A 16741-nucleotide genomic window follows, 5' to 3' on the forward strand; every position below is an offset into this window, starting at 1 on the left:
GCTAAGTGGTTAGAGCACCAGCCCTGGAACTGAAGGGCTGCAGGTTCGATTCTGGTCAAGGGCACATACCTTGGTTGCAGGCTCAATCTCCAGCTCCAGTTGGGGCATGTGTAGGAGGCAACCAATCAGTGTGTCTCTCTCAAGTCGTTTCTCTCTCTCTGTCTTTCCCCCTCCCTTCCACTCTAAAAACCAGTGGGGGAAAAACAGCCTTGGGTGAAGATTAACAAAGAAAAGAAAAAAAAGAAAAGAAATGTACTTCTAGATCTATTACTGAAAAGGCCTAAAAATAACAACCACCCAACAAGGCAGTAATGAGCACCCAGTCTGTGGTTCCTAAACACTGTGTCCCACTAAAGGGACCACGCTCCCTAGACAAACAGTCAATTCTGGTCCAGGGTGGGAGATGCATGAAGGAACTTGGAACTACCTGTCACCGCAGAAAGCGAGAAAATGACCCAAACCTGCAGGAACTGTGTCAAAATCGCAAGAGCTAAACCATAGAGGCTCTCCCTGACCAAAGGTGGGACAATCTGGGTATCAAATAGCATAATAACAGCAAGGGGTTGAAATATATCAACTATGTTAAAATCCATGAGTTTATGAAGATACTAAAAGAATTACCATCATTGGCCACCTGAAGGGCGTAAAGAAATGGATTTACGGTGCCCTGTTCCCACCTGCACATGCAGCGGCCTCGCCCCTCACCCACACCCGGAGCCCCATCCCCTCACCTGGAAGAGCCTTGTCTTCATGTACATAGTGCCGTAGCCTTCTCGGTAGCTGAGGTAAAACATGCCAGTGAAACTGGAGCCGTCTGGCCACATGTAGGTGCCGAAGCCATGGCGGTGGTCCCGGTAAAACTGCCCATGGTAGGACTGTGGACAAAAAGCTCTGTGACACGCATGTCTGAGAGCTGCCCCTCACCACCCAGACCCCTACAGGACCCCTCCTGGCTGAGCCACCATGTCTGGCCAGCATGAATGGGGACCAATGGGGTTACAAACTCATGGGGTGCCTGGCCACAGGGTCCTCTTCAAGTTCGGTGGCCAACGTGACAGAGCTTAGTCACCCAAATCAGGCACAGGGGGTGCCAGGTGGTTAGTCCCCCCAATGGCCACGCTCCCTCCTGCCTGGCTCAAGTGAGGGAGTGGGGGAGGTGTCAGAACGGCCCAGACATCCTGAGTCAGGAAGGGGGAGGCCATGATGGGGTCAGTGCCCACCCTGGGTTTAGGCAGAACCTGTCTCCCCTCAGGAGCTCTTGCCTGGGCTCCGCTCTCATCTTGTCTGGCCTCCACTCAGCTTCACAGATAGCAGGCTGGCCCAGGGAGTGGGGGCTACCAGCCTCCGGCTCACCCATGTGGCCCTAGGGGGAGGGGTGTGGGCTCTGACTAAGAACATGGATGTGGCTTTAATTTAAAACTCCTCCATGGATGGGGGCCTCTGTTTGTGTTAGGGGCGGGGCTATCAGAGCTGGCCCTCCAATGGGACCCCGGAAGGAACAGAGAATGTGAGGTCCAATTGCCAGACTCGACTGTCATGTGTGTCAGACGGTTGCCTTCTGCACCAGAGGCGGGCTGGACAGCACTCAGTCGACTGTCGGTGCTCTGCACAAAGGGGATGCACTATTGCCTGCTTCCTGTCCCTTTTCTTTCCTCTAGCAACTGAGATGTCACCCCATTCATTTGTCAATGGACTGACCCTACCTTCATCCCCCACACATGTGACCATGCCTGGCTAGCCAGAGGACTCCAGTCCTAGCCTTGATTTGGGTTTGACCACAGGACCCATCCCCAAGCCAGACCAGGGTCCTGCTGGGGTTTTTCTTCTCTTCCAGGAGTTCATGATGCCACCCCTGTGGGCTTGCCAGATGGTGGAAGATAAGTCTTGCCCCCCTCCACCCTATAAAAATGGGGAGAGAAAGGCCCTGGTGGGTCATTAGAACCCTGGACCCAGCCACACAGAGGACTACGGGACCCCTGTATGGGCTTCCAGTTACAAGAGCCAACAGGCCCTTTTCCGTTCAACCAGGTCTAATTGGGGGTCTGCTGCTTACTCCTCCTGAGTCTGGCAGGGCCAGACACTGATGAGCAGAGAGGCCCTCGGCTGGGGACCGCCTGCCTTCCACTATCATTCCATATGTACGATGACGTGGGGAGTATCAGAGTCCATTCAACTGAAGAGTAAAAACCTACGCTGCACACTGTTTGTGTAGGACTGTGGGGCATTTAACTATCAGCATGAGAGGATTCTGACCACACCCAGCACTGGGCAATGTCCCCATGCTTCCATCCACCCCTCCTCGGGCCCCTGCACAGACTTAGGGCCTCATCTGACCAGCAGAGCAGACGTGCTCGGTCCTGTTCTTTCAATACAGTTAACGTGTTCAAGGAAACTGCTGGAGAGTGGCGCACCCTCTGCCTCCTGGCCTCTGGCTCACAAGCCTCCGTGGCTGTACGAGCATCTGCTTGGTGGACCCGGAGGTCCCTGCCAGGCCCCTGCTGTGCTCTCCCTCCACAGGGAGAACCTGGCATTGGGAGGACAGGTTGATGTACCCAAACCTCCCACCACCGTGAGAGGGCAGTCTGACCCCTGCACACCACAATGCCAGTTAAAAGAGAAATCGGCTAAGAACTAAGAAACAACAACAACAAAAAGGAGACATATGTAATACTCTTTGTAATACTTTAAGCACTAAAACAAAAGAAAAAAATTCATATAAAAAAAAAGAACTAAGAAACAAATTTGAACAGGAGTCAGTGCTCGAGTCATGAATGTCCTGGTGACCCCCGCTCAAGGGCAGAAACTCAGCATGGGCTCAGGTCCCTGCCTGCCTGCCACTGTCCTGGTCACAGGAGGTCTGGAGGCTCCTCCAAGCTTGGGGCACGTTCCAGGCATCTCTTGGATAGAAAAAATGTTAGCCTGGCATCCCTTCCGTTGCTGGACCATGAGTTCACATCACACCCCTCTCAGAAGAAGAGAGATGAGCCCTGGTGGCTGAGCCCTGGGCCAGGAGGGAAGGAAGCATTGGAAGCCAGTTACCTCACCCGTAGGCCACGAGAATTCTCCATACCCCAGCTTCATGTCCAGCCCGAAATGCCCTCGGTAGACGCAGCCATCCTGCCACTCCTGCACACCTTGGACCAGCTGGATGTAGGTCTCCTTCAGGTCCTGCTCCTTAAGGGGGGCCTGGGGCTCCTCCTCCTCCTCCTCCTCCTCCTCCGGGGCCTCTGGCATGTTCCTGGCGGCATGAAGGGCAGCAAGAGGGAAGAACCGAACTGGCCAGAGGTCTTCAGAGTGACTGTGTGCCGAGAACCGCACTCTACCACACCGCACCTCCCAACAACCCCAAGGCAAAGGCTGTTGGTATCCTCATTCTCCAGAAAGGGAAACTGAGGCAGAGAGGGTACAGTGATTGCCCTGGAAGTGGAAAGTACTGTAAGGCTGTCTAACAAGGGTAATGGTGTGCAGCATCCACCCAGAGCTGGGCAGACACTGGTGGACCAATGGAACAGGCTACGCAAGGAGAGGGAGCTTCGGGTCAAGGGATGCTCCAAGAGCAACTCAAGGGGCAGCAGTGGACCCCTCAGAGGAAGGGCAGATGCAGGGGTGGGTGGACGCTTAGCAGAGGCAGAGAATGTGTGCCTGGGTGGGCTTGCCTCTTTCCTGTTCTTGCTATCTAAAAGTACAATCCTGATTCAAAGGTGGACCCAGCCTCACCCAGCACACACACACCCTCTCTGCCTCCCTCCCCCCTCTAAAGGCCTGTCTTGGGGATGCTACATCCGGGTGTCTGTCTAACCCGTGCTGTGGTCAGGCTGCACACAGTGTAGGAACACTCAGACTCTGAGCCCCCCTCCACCAGATGGCCCTCAAATGCCAGCCATGAGCCACAGAGGCCTAAAGCCGGCCCGACAAGGAGGGACTGAGCTGCTACAAACACAAGGATTTCTATTCCATGTTGTTATACGCCTGTAGGAAGAAGCCAAGAAGGATAGACACCAACATGTGCCGGGAGCCGGTCCATCCTTGCTGTTTCAAAGAACCTGGCATATATGGCATACTGTTCTTAAAATGTTTGCTCACCTTCTTGGCACTATGTGTTTTAACCAAGGTCTCCTCTCTGAGAAAGGTTGTTTCCCCAGGTAGGGATTTTCCCCTGAAGTTAGGGAGGGGATAAAACCCCTCAACTAAGTGCAAGGCGGGTAATTAATCACTTTAACTACGAACAATCATGCTTAAGCTACATAATCTTTACTCCCTGGAATGGAGATAAGAAATGCCCTAACCTTTGTAATAGAGATTGATAGGATTGAATCAACTGGTATAAATACAGATGTAACAAGACAGCAAGAGACAGAACTTAGAACACAGAACCTTGGCACAGAACCTACACAGAACCTAGACACAGAAGAACTTCGCTGGAGAGAACATGGCAAAAGATCCTGGACTGAACTTGATTATAGAACATGGCAAGAGAACCTGACTAGAACCTGGTGACTGAACCTGGCTGGAGAACCTAGTGAGAGAACCGAACCAGAACTTGGCTAGAGATCCTAAGCAGAACTTCGCTGGAGATCCTGAACAGAACTTGGCTGGAGATCCTGGCTAGAGATCCTGGCTAGGCTGCTGATCAACTGAACGCTATCTCCATGTCATTCCTTCTTCGCCGACTCCGTCCACACCTTTGGGGACCCCTGGACCTGCTGGGGTTGGACCCCGGCAAACATGCAACAATGATGAAGTCTGGGGCTCAGATATGCTTTGCTGTTGTTCTTTTGCTTACCTGTGTTTATGGGTTGAATTGTGCCCCCACCCCCTAAAATGTGTTGGAGTCCTACCCCTTCAGAACCTCACAATGTGACTTTATTTGGACCCTAATCCAATGTGACCATTGTCCTTATAAAAGAAAGAAGTTGGGACACAGAGGATTGTAGAGAGGTGACGTGTAGACAGAGAAAACACAGCCATCTGCATGCCTTGGGGAGAGGCCTGCCACAGACTCGTCCCACACCCTAAAAGAGAACCACCCTGCCCACACCTCTTGGACTTCACACCTGAGAACAATAAATTGTTGTTTAAGCCACCTGCCTGTGGTTCTTTGTTAGAGCCCTGGCAAATGAGCATACCAGTATTTTCTCATTTTCTACATGGCACAGATACTACTTGTTAATTAAAAAAAATTAATGAGGAGGAAAGATAACTGGCAGTAAAAATAAGAAAAATACAAATTTTCAAAAATTTCCCTAAAATAATAAATAAAAATGATTTTGAGGTTAAATAAGAAAATCATACTGCAGCCAATCAGCTGTAGGGCCCACTTCAGGGTCACTGGAAATGACCAGCTGGCAAGGTGGACACGAGTTTGACCACTTGGCTCTGTCACCAGATAGTTCCTTACTTCCTCATGTCAGTCTGCTCAGAGGCTGTGACAAACTCACAGATGGGCAGCTTACACAGCAGGCATTTATTACTCCCAGTTCTGGAAGCTGGAGGTTCAAGGTCAGGGTGTCTGAAGACTTGGTTCTCTGTGCCTTCAATGCTGGAGAGTGGGAGCTATTAGTCTCTTCTTCTTGTGAGGACAGTAATGCCATCATGGGGCCCCACCCTCAGGATCTCACCTAATCCTAATTACCACACGGATCTCCCAAAAGTCCCCTTCCCTAATACTATCACATTGTGGTTAGGGCTTTGACATAGGAATTTCAGGGGTGGGGGACACAATTCAGTCCATAAAAGGGACAAACACAGTGGGTTAGAGGGTGGATTTTTCCTCGCTCTTAGAGAAGCACCTGGCCCAAAGTAGGCCTACCAAGTGTCAGCTCTCACATCAACACCCTGTGAAGACGGTATGCCAACCTGGGACTGGGACCCCCATGGTGTAAAGCAAATGCCCTAAGGCTGTGAGGTGACAGACAAGCCCAGTGTGGGCAGGCTAGAGTCTAGCCCAGCCATGGGCAAACTACGGCCCGCGGGCCGGATCCAGCCCATTTGAAATGAATAAAAAAAAAAAAAAAAAAAAAAAAAAAAAAAGACCGTACCCTTTTATGTAATGATGTTTACTTTGAATTTATATTAGTTCACACAAACACTCCATCCAGGCTTTTGTTCCGGCCCTCCGGTCCAGTTTAAGAACCCATTGTGGCTCTCGAGTCAAAAAGTTTGCCCACCCCTGGTCTAGCCGCTAGACGGAAGGTGCAAAGATCAGGCTCTGGGGCCCAGTCGCCCATTATGGTAAATTTCCTCAGTGGCTGTTGATACAACATTGGGGTTTTGCTATTTCTCCAGAGACTAGATTTTTGAGGGATAATATAACTTTTAGCGATTTCTTAACACCTGCCCCAAAGCTGGATCCCAGCTAAGTCTGGTCCTCAGCGTTGGCCTCAGACTGCCCTACCTTTTGGTGAAGAGGATGGAGCTCTCCAAGGTCCCTGGGGAATCCTCATAGGACGTAGGCTTGCTGCCTCTCCTCTCCAGCTGGTCTGAGGAATAACCACCTTCCATGTCTCTCGTCTATGAACCTGGAAGCAAACCCGGAGACCCACAGTAGCTCTCAGGGCTCCTGGTAAGTGCCCACTGACCACCCACCGCCCACTGGCCTCAGAGGAACCGCCCCTTCCCCAAACCGGACCTGGTCCAAGGCCACCAGGCCACCCATCCTGTTAGAACCTCCAGGAAATCCTCGCCAGAGCTCCGAGGGTCTCCTGTCCCTTCCGTGGGGTGAAAACCACAGGAAGGGCCGGTGGGGCCACCCTCCCACGGCCACAAGTGGCGAGGTCAGTCCGGCGCCAGCTGAGTACCCTCCATTCCCCCGGGGTCCTCAGGAGCCAGCTGCGACCCAGAACTCACAGCCTAACACGCAAGTCGGGTCTCAAATTTCCTCTCTGTTCCTCCTCAGAAGCGTGGGACCACGCGCAGCCCCCGCCGCCGCCTCAGTGGAGCTCAGAGACAACCCCCCCCCCCCAACACACACACACACACACACACACACACACACACACACAAACGGCTCACCGCAATTCGCTGCTGCCCCGCCGGGATCCCGACCGCGCCCCTGCCACGGGGTCGCACCAGGCTCGGAGAGCTCACAGCGACCACAACAGGTCAGCCAGCAGCGCAGACCCGCCGGCCAGTCTCCACTGGGCACAGTGCTGGAGCCCAACAGCGTCGGGTTTCCCTGGAGACGACCTCACTCCCCGCCCACGTGCCCGCTACAGCTCTTGGCCTGGCCAATCCCGCGCCCGCCTCTCCCGGACACGCCCCCAGGCGTTCAGGGTCGGGGCAAGGTGTGACCCTCTGTGACTTCACAGGAATCCCTGGCCGGGTGTACCTGCCCTCTGACCCCGCCCGGTGGGCACACACCCTCCCCTCGTGCCCCCGCACCTCCCCACCTGCTGCTGGCCTTCTGTCTGAGTCCCCCGCAGGGAGCCGGCAGTCGGTCTCCCTCTCTACACCCTTTACTGACCCCTATGTCCAACAGAGATGCTGGGTCAGCCTCTGGCCTAGAGCATACCCCGGGAGATGGAGCGAAATGCTCCCAACGCCCCCGCGAGGAGGGCCCCAGGAAACGGCCGCACAGCTGAGGGATAAATTAACGTCTGCCATCGCCGGATCGGATGGAGCTCTGCCTGGCTCTGAAGCGGGCTTCCTTCCTCGGTAAATGTTTGTGGGAGGCACAGAGCGGGAGCTCAAGGTCTGGTGGGGAAACTAGATGAGGTAAAGGCCTGGGCTCACTGGGAGAGAAGGATTAGCTGTTGGGACTGACAAGTTAGAAGTCTCCAGAACACCTCTTTTTGGGCCGCATTTTAGGATTTAGAATTGTTTGGCCAATCTCACCAAACTGTCAGATTTTTCACAAATGGGTGTGTGTGTGTGTGTGTGTACAAATAGTAGTTTTTAACTACTGTCTAGTCCAGTGGTTCTCAACCTTCCTAATGCCACGACCCTTTAATACAGTTCCTCATGTTGTGGTGACCCCCAACCATAAAATTATTTTTGTTGCTACTTCATAACTGTAATGTTGCTACTGTTAAGAATCGTAATGTAAATATCTGTTATGCAGGATGTATTTTCATTGTTATAAATTGAACATAATTAAAGCATAGTGATTAAAAACAAAAACACTATGTAATTACATATGTGTTTTCCGATGGTCTTAGGCGACCCCTGTGAAAGGGTCGTTCGACCCCCAAAGGGGTCTCGACCCACAGGTTGAGAACCACTGGTCTAGTCTTTTGTATTGGGCAGTATATTAGTTTCCTAAAGCTGCTGTAACAAAGCATTACAAACTGGGTGGCTTAAACTAACATAAGTTTTTCTTTCATCAGTGTTTGTGTCTCCAAATCTTCCTCTCCTCTAAGGACACTAGTCATTTGGTTTAATCCGATATGACATCATTACATCTGCAAAGACCCTATTTCCAAATCAGGTCATTAACAGGTACCAGGGGTTTAGGGCCCACCATTCAACCCTCAACAGGTGATAGGATTTACCAGGTTTGTGGGATCTTTTGAAGTGTTCGTTGAGTTTCTCTTTACATAAACACCTTTACAGACAGCTCGTTGTGCCTCTGCTTGGCTTCCCAAACTGCTGTTGAAGGGAGCAGGAAGGAGGGCTCTCCTCAGGAAGCTGGTGTCAGGTCCAGAAGAGGGTGGTCCACACTAAACACAGCCACCAAGGTGAAGAGAATAGACTGGAGGCAGAGGCTAGTTACCTACTCATTCGCTCAATGGGATGAAGGAGTGTGACGTATCACGTAGGAGGCCTTGGAACAGAAAACCCACCTCATCCTCCAACAATAAAGGGTGATTTGCTGGCTTAGGAAACCGAACAGCCCCAAGAGGAAGGTCTCAGGTTTGGTTTGGTTCAGTGGCCCAACAATGTCATCAAGGATCTGGTTTCTCCCAGCGTGGCGTTCACCCAAGGCTGCCTTCCCCTTGTGGTGTTAAGGATAAAATGGAGATCTCCATGCTCCTCTCCGCCTCGGTCCATGAGAGCCCAAGCCCTTTGATGAAGCAATGATGGGATAACAGCTTTACTGATTGGCTAGAGGTAACCAGGACCCACTTCTGGAACTGGGGGACAGAAAATCTATTTGGTTGGCTCCCATGAACTTGGGAAAATGGGAATTTCATTGCCTCTCCAACCCAAGAAAGCCCATCTGTCCTTAGGGCAGAAGAAGGAAATGGATTCTGGGAGGGCTTTTGTGGGAGATGTCCGGACCCGCAGCCAATGAAGACCTGGCTGCAAAGTGGTATCTGAGTCTTTAGCTCAGAAAGGAGCTGGCCCAGGTTGTAACAAAGATCTGACGGTTAGCAGTGCTTGGAGGCTGCAGCTGAACCGAGAGAATTAAGACCACCCAGAGATTATACATAGGTTCATTCTGTCAGATTTATCCAGTACTAGGTATGGGGTAGGGGGTGGGAGGGGTTCGGTACTGGAGAATAATCTCTGTTAGAATGGATTGCAAATCTTAGGCAAACAATGGAGATGAATCAGAAAATTTTACTATCATTAGAATAAAATTGAAATTGCAACTAAATAAATATATGCAAGACTGCAGTCAGTTATTTTTCACTGAAACCATTCCCTGAAAGGAACCGGTCATCAGAAAAATCTATTGAAGAGGTGGTATTCTTTTTCTTTTTTTAATATATTTCTATTGATTTCAGAGAAGGGAGAGGGAGAGAGAGAAACAGCAATGATGAGAAAAATCAGTGATGGGCCACTTCCTACACTCCCCACACCTGGGGATCAAGCCTGCAACCTGGGCATATGCTCTGACTGGAAATCCAACCGTGATGACTTCCTGGTTCATAGGTCGACGCTCAACCACCGAGCCACACTTGCTGGGCTTGAAGAGGTATTCTTAATGACTCTTACTGAAGAGGCAACTGTGTGGATATTAAATGATACTTTTTGAAGTTAACAAGGATGTCTCAAAAGTTAATAACTTAGAAAAATAACAAAAATACCGTTTATTAAAAAAAATGAAAAGTTAATGGTAAATAGCTTTATATAAACCATGTTTTACAATAAAAGGGAAATACCCCTAACCAGTTTGGCTCAGTGGATAGAGCGTTGGCCTGCAGACTGAAGGGTCCCAGGTTCGATTCTGGTCAAGGGCACATGCCCAGGTTGTGGGCTCCATCCCCAGTGGAGGCCATGCCGGAGGCAGCTAATCAATGATTCACTCATCATTGATGTTCCTATCTCTCTCTTCCTCTCTGAAATCAATAAAAATATATCTTAAAAAATAAATAAAAGGGAAATAAAATGCAGAAATTACAAAGGGCAACTTATCAGGAAGCAGATAACAGGAGGAATAAGCATAAAGCTATACTAAAGGTCACCTCAGCCCGCAATACAGTTATAGGAAGTAGTTATTAAGAATACATGATAAAAAGAAAAATACACGAAACCAGGCGATTTACCAAGACAACGATATTGAGAATACTGGTCAGGTGCGGATGAGGATCTGCGACAGGGCCCCCCTGCTCCTCTGCACAACAGCCACAGCTTGAGACGCCCCCTCCCCGAGCCCCGCGGTAGCCCACCTGGCCCGCCCGCCTGGTCAGACTCCGGTGCAGCTGAACCTCTCGGGTCGCAGGGACCTTCATCCAATTCTAGAAGCCCGCCTCTCCTGTCTGCTGGTAAGCTCCCCCCACACGTAGCACCCGTAGCCAATCAGAGGAGGCCTTCCGCAGGGCCTGACTAATGAGGAGGTGGCCAGGGGCTTGTGGGCGGGACCCGCTCGTGCACAGCCGAGATGCTGACCGCTCCGGGCGGCCCTCGGATACCTTTAGGACACGGGCCAGCCTCCAGACTTCCCAAAATAGACCCCCGGGCCAGATGCCTGAGCGCGTCATGGACTCCGGAGGAGCCGAACGCCTCGGCGGCGGCCCGGCCACACAGCCGCCATTGGCGCACGTCGCCCCCTCGCTCTTTCTTGGGAACGCACGCACTGCAGCCGCGTCTGAGCTGCTGGCGTGCGCGGGCGTCACCCTGTGCGTTAACGTCTCGCGCCAGCAGCCCGGGCCGCGCGCTCCCGGCGTGGCCGAGCTGCGCGTGCCCGTGTTCGACGACCCAGCCGAGGACCTGCTGGCCCACCTGGAGCCCACCTGCGCCGCCATGGAGGCCGCAGTGCGTGCCGGCGGCGCCTGCCTCGTCTACTGCAAGAATGGCCGCAGCCGCCTGGCCGCTGTCTGCACGGCGTACCTCATGCGGCACCGTGGCCTGAGCCTGGCGCAGGCCTTCCAGGTAGGGCGGTCCTTCAGGTGGGGTAGGGCGGAGCCGGGGGTGGGAGCCTTCTCAGAGGGGCGGGGCTCCGGGCGGGGGCGGGGCACCCCCTGGTGGTGGGCAGTTGAGGACTTTATAGCGAGTGCTGCGGGGCGTTTCACCTAATCCCCTCCTTTGCAGACCGTGAAGAGCGCCCGCCCCGTGGCCGAGCCCAACCCTGGCTTCTGGTCCCAGCTCCAGAAGTACGAGGAGGGCCTGCAGTCCAGGTCCCGCCTGACCCCGGAGCCCTCCACACAGTGAGCCCTGATTGGTCAGCCCAACCCCCAAGCCAGACTGGGAGTTTCCTGGGATGGTGTAATCCAAGCAAGTCAAACTCAGGACCTCAGACCGCATACAGCCCACAACTAATATTTTTGCGGCCCAGCCAATGTAAGGGTATGTAAGAAATGTTTTAATTAAAATTTTGTAACTTAAGTTTTACAATATCCTGTTCTATAAAATCCTATAAAAAGGCTAATAAGGAATGACCAGTCTCTATGGTGTGCACTGACCACCAGGGGGCAGACGCTCAACGCAGGAGCTGCTCCCTGGTGGTCAGTGCACTCCCACAGGGGGAGCGCTGCTCAGCCAGAAGCCCTGCTCACTGGGCCTCTCCCACCTCCACAGCAGTGCTAAGGATGTCTGACTGCCGGCTTAGGCCCGGTCCCCCTGGGACATCAGTCGGACATCCCCTGAGGGCTCCTGGACTGCGAGAGGGTGCAGGCCAGGCTGAGAGATTCCCCCTCCCCCAGTGCATGAATTTCATGCACCGGGCCTCTATTATTAATAACAAACTACAGCATTCACTAATGACATTACTATAATTGTGTTGCATTCATTTCCCTTATTCACCTTACGCTCAGGTGCACCATTTGTCTCCACTAATACTAGCAGGGACTATTTTAGCAGCCGATTGCCACGTCATTAGTCTTGGACTGACTTGTTTGGTGTGCGCAACAGGGAATATTTTGCTTTCGGAAAATAAGAAAAATAGGTTTATTTGCGTTATGCTTACTAATTTGTGCCGTTATTCAGTATCTAGTAAGTTAATGTTCAAGAAAAATATTAATTTTTATTAAAATGTTCTATTTATGTTAATGATTACTCATTTATTTCAGCCCTTTGTATTCAGCATGTCTCTATTGAAATAAACCTACGTTTCTATGAAAATTGAAGCTTTTGTTTTTTTGCGGCCCACATGAATTTAAACCTTGTTTATGTGGCCCATGTTAGCCTTTGAGTTTGAGATGCTTGGTGTAATCCATTCACAATCCCAGTTTATTACACTGGGCTTCGTCAGGAAGATCAAAACTACTTGAACTTTAGGCAGAAAGACATTATAGGGAAATCATGGCCGGGAGCCAACGTCAGGAGATGGGGAAGTTCAGGGGTCACAGAGACCTGCCACCCTGATATTGGCTGCTGGCCACTGTGACTTGGACAACTCTGGAGGACACCTGGGGCTGCTGGCAAACTCATGTCTGCAACGTGCTTAAACCGTAGAGGCTTTTCCCCAGGCTCACACTGGTCCTGTCTCTTATCTCAGAACCCAAAACTGGATTGGGTCAGCGAGGCCCCATGGTTTCCAGATTTATAGTTGCCATGACATGCAGGTGAGGGTGCAAGGCTGTGACAAACCACCTAGCACACCCACCTCTTACCATACCTTCCAGTTCCAGCAACAGCATTGAGCCCTAGTCTGACCTCCTGCAGCCACCTTCACACCAACAATGCACTGGCCACATGCACATCTGAGTCTGTGCATTCCTCTTCTGGTTAACATGCACCTCATATGGACAACCTGTGGCCTAAAGATATTAGGAAATTTATCACCAGCAATACTTCTTAAATAAGGTAGTGGGGAAAGAAAAGGAAAAATTGGGTAATACATGTTGTCAAGTGATAATCGGTGCCAATTCAATGCCAACAGGAAGCCCCAATATGGGGTGTGGTGCAGAAAGAAACTATTCAAAACAGCTCAATTGCAACACAGCATAGTTGTTTTAAAACAGCAGGGCAGTTGGCAGCCCTGGCACCAGGCCCTTCTCTAGCTAGACAACTGTGCTCTGCTTCGCTCTGCTCCACTTCACTCCTCTCCTCAATGCCCTGCTCTGCTCTGCTCTGCTCCATGCTGGTTTGCTTTGCAGTGCTGGGCTGCTCTGCTGTGCTCCAGCAAGACACCTTCATTGTTTCAGCTCAGCCAGGAAAACAGTCTTCAATCATAGGTGGAAAGGGAAAGTGTACTCAGAGCCAAAGGACAGCTGGCTTATATGGACAGAAGGCCATGCCCCTGGTCCCTGAGTAGTCTGTCCTCATACAATAAGGACCCCAAATTCTCACAATTTGATTAGTCCAAAGAACACTTCCCTAATTGCTCAGAATGGAGCTGCTCTGATTGGCTGGTGAAGATGTTGATGGGATATAGCTGGACAACTGATTGAATTGGGAAAGCCTCAGTCCTATTGGTTGAAAGAGGATTCCAGGAATCTATAATAATAAAAGCTTAATATGTAAATCAACCAAATAGGGGAACGACCGTCCAGATGTCCTTCTGGATGACCTTCTGGACAAAGCCGGGGCTGTGAGGGCCAAGGCAGCTGGGGCTGCGAAGGCCTACTCTCGCACGAATTTCGTGCATAGGGCCTCTAGTTCCTCTGTAAGGGCTGGCTCAGATGGCAGGAACACAGTGGAGGCAGGCAGTTCAGTGCAGGCCTCTCCCTGAAGTGCAGTTTGCATGAAAGGCCTCTGTGTAGAAATGACTGCTAGGTTCTTTTTCTTAAAATCTGAGCCCAGTTAATCACCAGGAGCCCTTCTTAATAGATGTCTTCTTTCTCAGGTTTATAATGTGAATTTCAGATACTGTAGTTCCTGGGTAATATGTAGAAATATATACATAACAAGATAATGAGTAAAATAACTGTAGTTGGTGTAATTTCCCTTTCCCATTACTCATTTTGTATCCCCTCCACCTTCAGCTAACTCCTCGCTGGTGGTGATCTTTCCTGGTAGGATGACAAGGCTTCATCCTGCAGCGGCCCCACATGGCCCTGCATGCATTTTCGTGCTATGGCCTCTGTTTCCTTTCCCACACAATCTGGGAAGGATCAGGAGAGTATCCTGAGTTCCATCATGCCCCTCGGTCCCCACTGAGCAGCAGCAAAACCCTGCTGCCCCTGAAAGTCAAGATCAGTCACTCCACCCAGCAGAGCAACCCTGATTTGCCTGATGCCTCTGGTGTGAGGCAAACATCCAGGGGAACAGGGTCTGTCCTTGGTGTAAGCATCCTGCCTGGAAATGAAGACCTCTGATCCAGCAGAGACCAAAGTTGAGGGAACAGGAAGCTGACACTGTGAGGCATGAGTAGTTGTGAAAGGGACCTCCCTCTCCCCAGCCCTTTTGCTCCTGAACTTGTGACAGGAACAATGCCATCCATTGGTCCCTGACTCAGATCATACACCACCACACCCAGCCCCTCCAGTAGCCCCCACCGCTGAGAGCCACAGCCCCAGTCATAACCTGACTCCTACAACCTTAATAGAAGACTTGCCAGCTCTCATTTACTCCCCCCAAACTCCTCATAGCTCATCACCATTTCATCAACCCCATGGGGTCTACTGCCATCTTCTCCATTTGGCAAGTGCTCTAGTGGCTCCATCTGCAACTTTGGGAGTTGAGCAACTGTCCAGCTTGAAGGTCAGGAGCAAAAACCTGAGACAGGTTGTTACTCTGTGATGCAGCCGAACCTGCCCATGGCACTTTTGATAGTATATCCCCCTAACCTGATGACCTGGCTCTGGGTGACAAGGGTGCAATGGTGACAGAGTTCAGGCCTGGTTGTAGGACATCTGTGGGTCACATCAGCTTTTTATCCCATCAGCTCTGTTCTGAGAATCATCCAATGTAGCTCCCAATTATCCCCAGACCTCTGTCCAAGGGACAACACAGCCTTCTCCTGTAAGCCCTTGCCTCCACATCTACCTCCTAGCAGGAGGCCAGGGACCCACTCTCCTCCCTGGACCCTGTCACTTGAATGGGAGTGCATGGATCACATGCATTAAGGGAGGGCTGGGGTGATATGATCGCCAAAAGGCTGGAGTATGAAAATTCCTGTGAGAAAAACTCCAGCCTCTGGCATTCCAGACTTCCATGTTCCTCTCCCCTGGTTAGGTCAGGAAGGGTGTGGGAACTGCAGCCACCCAGACCTTTATCAGCAGGACAGGGACAGGGTAGAGACAACTTCTGTGAGCTTCACAATTCATAAGGTGCCTTGATAGCGAGGCACTAATACTTAAAAATAGGTCTATTTTCTCCAAGACTGGTTTGTGTGGCCCCCTTATATAAATGCAGGGTGAAAGGGACCCCACCCCAGGGGCAGAGGAGGTAACAGTTCCTCTGGACCAGCAAGACTGCCACCACTCCACCTGTCCTATGTGCAGAACTGGCCACTAGGAGATGCCCAGGGCCCTCCAGGAGAGAAGGATAAGACCCAGCCCCCACCCCTAACTCCAGGGAACCAGGAGGGCAAGAAGTTCCTGATGTTCACTTACCCTAAAGGCTCAGGTGACTTACATACCTGCCTGAGGGTAATTGGGGCAGGCTAGTGCAGGTGCCCGTGTGCAGCCCTAATGATCTAGCCCCAGCCTCACTGGCCTAGGTGTGGAGCTCAGAGAAGCTGGTCAACTGGAGTGCCTCCTAAAACACTGCCCTCATACCGTGGGACCACTGCCACCTAGGTGGTGCTGGACCACTGAAGACAGCAAGGACTGATCAACCCCAGTCCTCTCCCTATTGAGTCTTTGGCTCAGGACCCACCCCTTCTCCAGGTGACTGCAGGAACACTGGGCTTCTAGTGAGTTTGTGGTGGGTGGCCCCAAGAGAGAGGCTGGGACCCCAAGATAAGATGGCACATGCCTCAATGCATGTGCTCTGTATCAGTGAACACACATCTTCCCTTTCAGCCGTCGTTCCCACCCCTGGGGGAGGAGGGCATGGTTACCAGTGGGGACACTGAGTCCAGAAGGATTCAACACTACTCAGAGATGACACTGAAGTCAAGTACAGTGTCTCAGTCCAGCCTCACACCTTGCTACATGGCAACTGAGCAGGAGAAAGAGGTGTGCAGGGTTCTGGGTGTTCTCCAGGCCAAAAAGCCCCATCCCCCCCCCAAGGCCCAGAGTTCTTATGCGATGCTGACAGCAACATCTTGGTGGTCCCTCTCATCCCATGGCTTCGAGGTACATGTGACACCCTCTCGTCGGGCATCCTTCCTAATCTGCAGCTGTCCCCTCTGGGCCCGGGGTGCCCAGGACTGGGCAGGTAGGGTGGGAGCAGGTCTGGTTACTGCCCCAGCACTCACCCACTAAACAACCTGGCCTACCGGGCCCTGCAGGCTGTTAGGCAGCACTGTCCAACAGAACTTTCTTCCATGATGGAATACCCTCTGTCCAGTGTGATTGCCAGTAGCCAC

The 16741-nt window shown here is 51.7% G+C and overlaps 2 protein-coding genes across 2 annotated transcripts in view; one reads left to right on the forward strand and one right to left on the reverse strand.

Moving 5' to 3' along the window:
• The window catches only part of ANKMY1 (ankyrin repeat and MYND domain containing 1), a 43663-nt gene extending 33154 nt beyond the window's left edge, over positions 1-10509 (reverse strand). Inside the window, exons 1-5 of the mRNA XM_059704871.1 lie at positions 8781-10509; positions 8490-8689; positions 6395-6518; positions 3040-3238; positions 732-875 (exon numbers count right to left, since the gene is read on the reverse strand). Coding sequence (XP_059560854.1) covers positions 732-875; positions 3040-3238; positions 6395-6501 — 450 coding nt within the window. The 5' untranslated portion in view covers positions 6502-6518; positions 8490-8689; positions 8781-10509. The remainder of the gene's footprint in view (positions 1-731; positions 876-3039; positions 3239-6394; positions 6519-8489; positions 8690-8780) is intronic.
• A 223-nt stretch (positions 10510-10732) lies between these two features.
• On the forward strand, positions 10733-12444 carry DUSP28 (dual specificity phosphatase 28). Its single transcript, XM_059703781.1, has 2 exons — positions 10733-11256; positions 11416-12444. The coding sequence occupies exons 1-2, from the start codon at positions 10849-10851 to the stop codon at positions 11533-11535; spliced, it is 528 nt and encodes a 175-aa protein (XP_059559764.1). The 5' UTR covers positions 10733-10848; the 3' UTR covers positions 11536-12444.
• The last annotated feature ends 4297 nt before the right edge of the window (positions 12445-16741 follow it).

Source organism: Myotis daubentonii, chromosome 7 (genome assembly GCF_963259705.1).
Source record: "Myotis daubentonii chromosome 7, mMyoDau2.1, whole genome shotgun sequence".
Lineage (NCBI taxonomy): Eukaryota > Metazoa > Chordata > Mammalia > Chiroptera > Vespertilionidae > Myotis > Myotis daubentonii.

Coding starts and splice junctions, on each gene's coding strand:
- DUSP28 (XM_059703781.1), top strand. CDS start 10,849: ATGCCTGAGCGCGTCATGGACTCCGGAGGAGCCGAACGCCTCGGCGGC. Junction 11,257..11,415: donor GCCTGGCGCAGGCCTTCCAG/GTAGGGCGGTCC, acceptor CCTCCTTTGCAG/ACCGTGAAGAGCGCCCGCCC.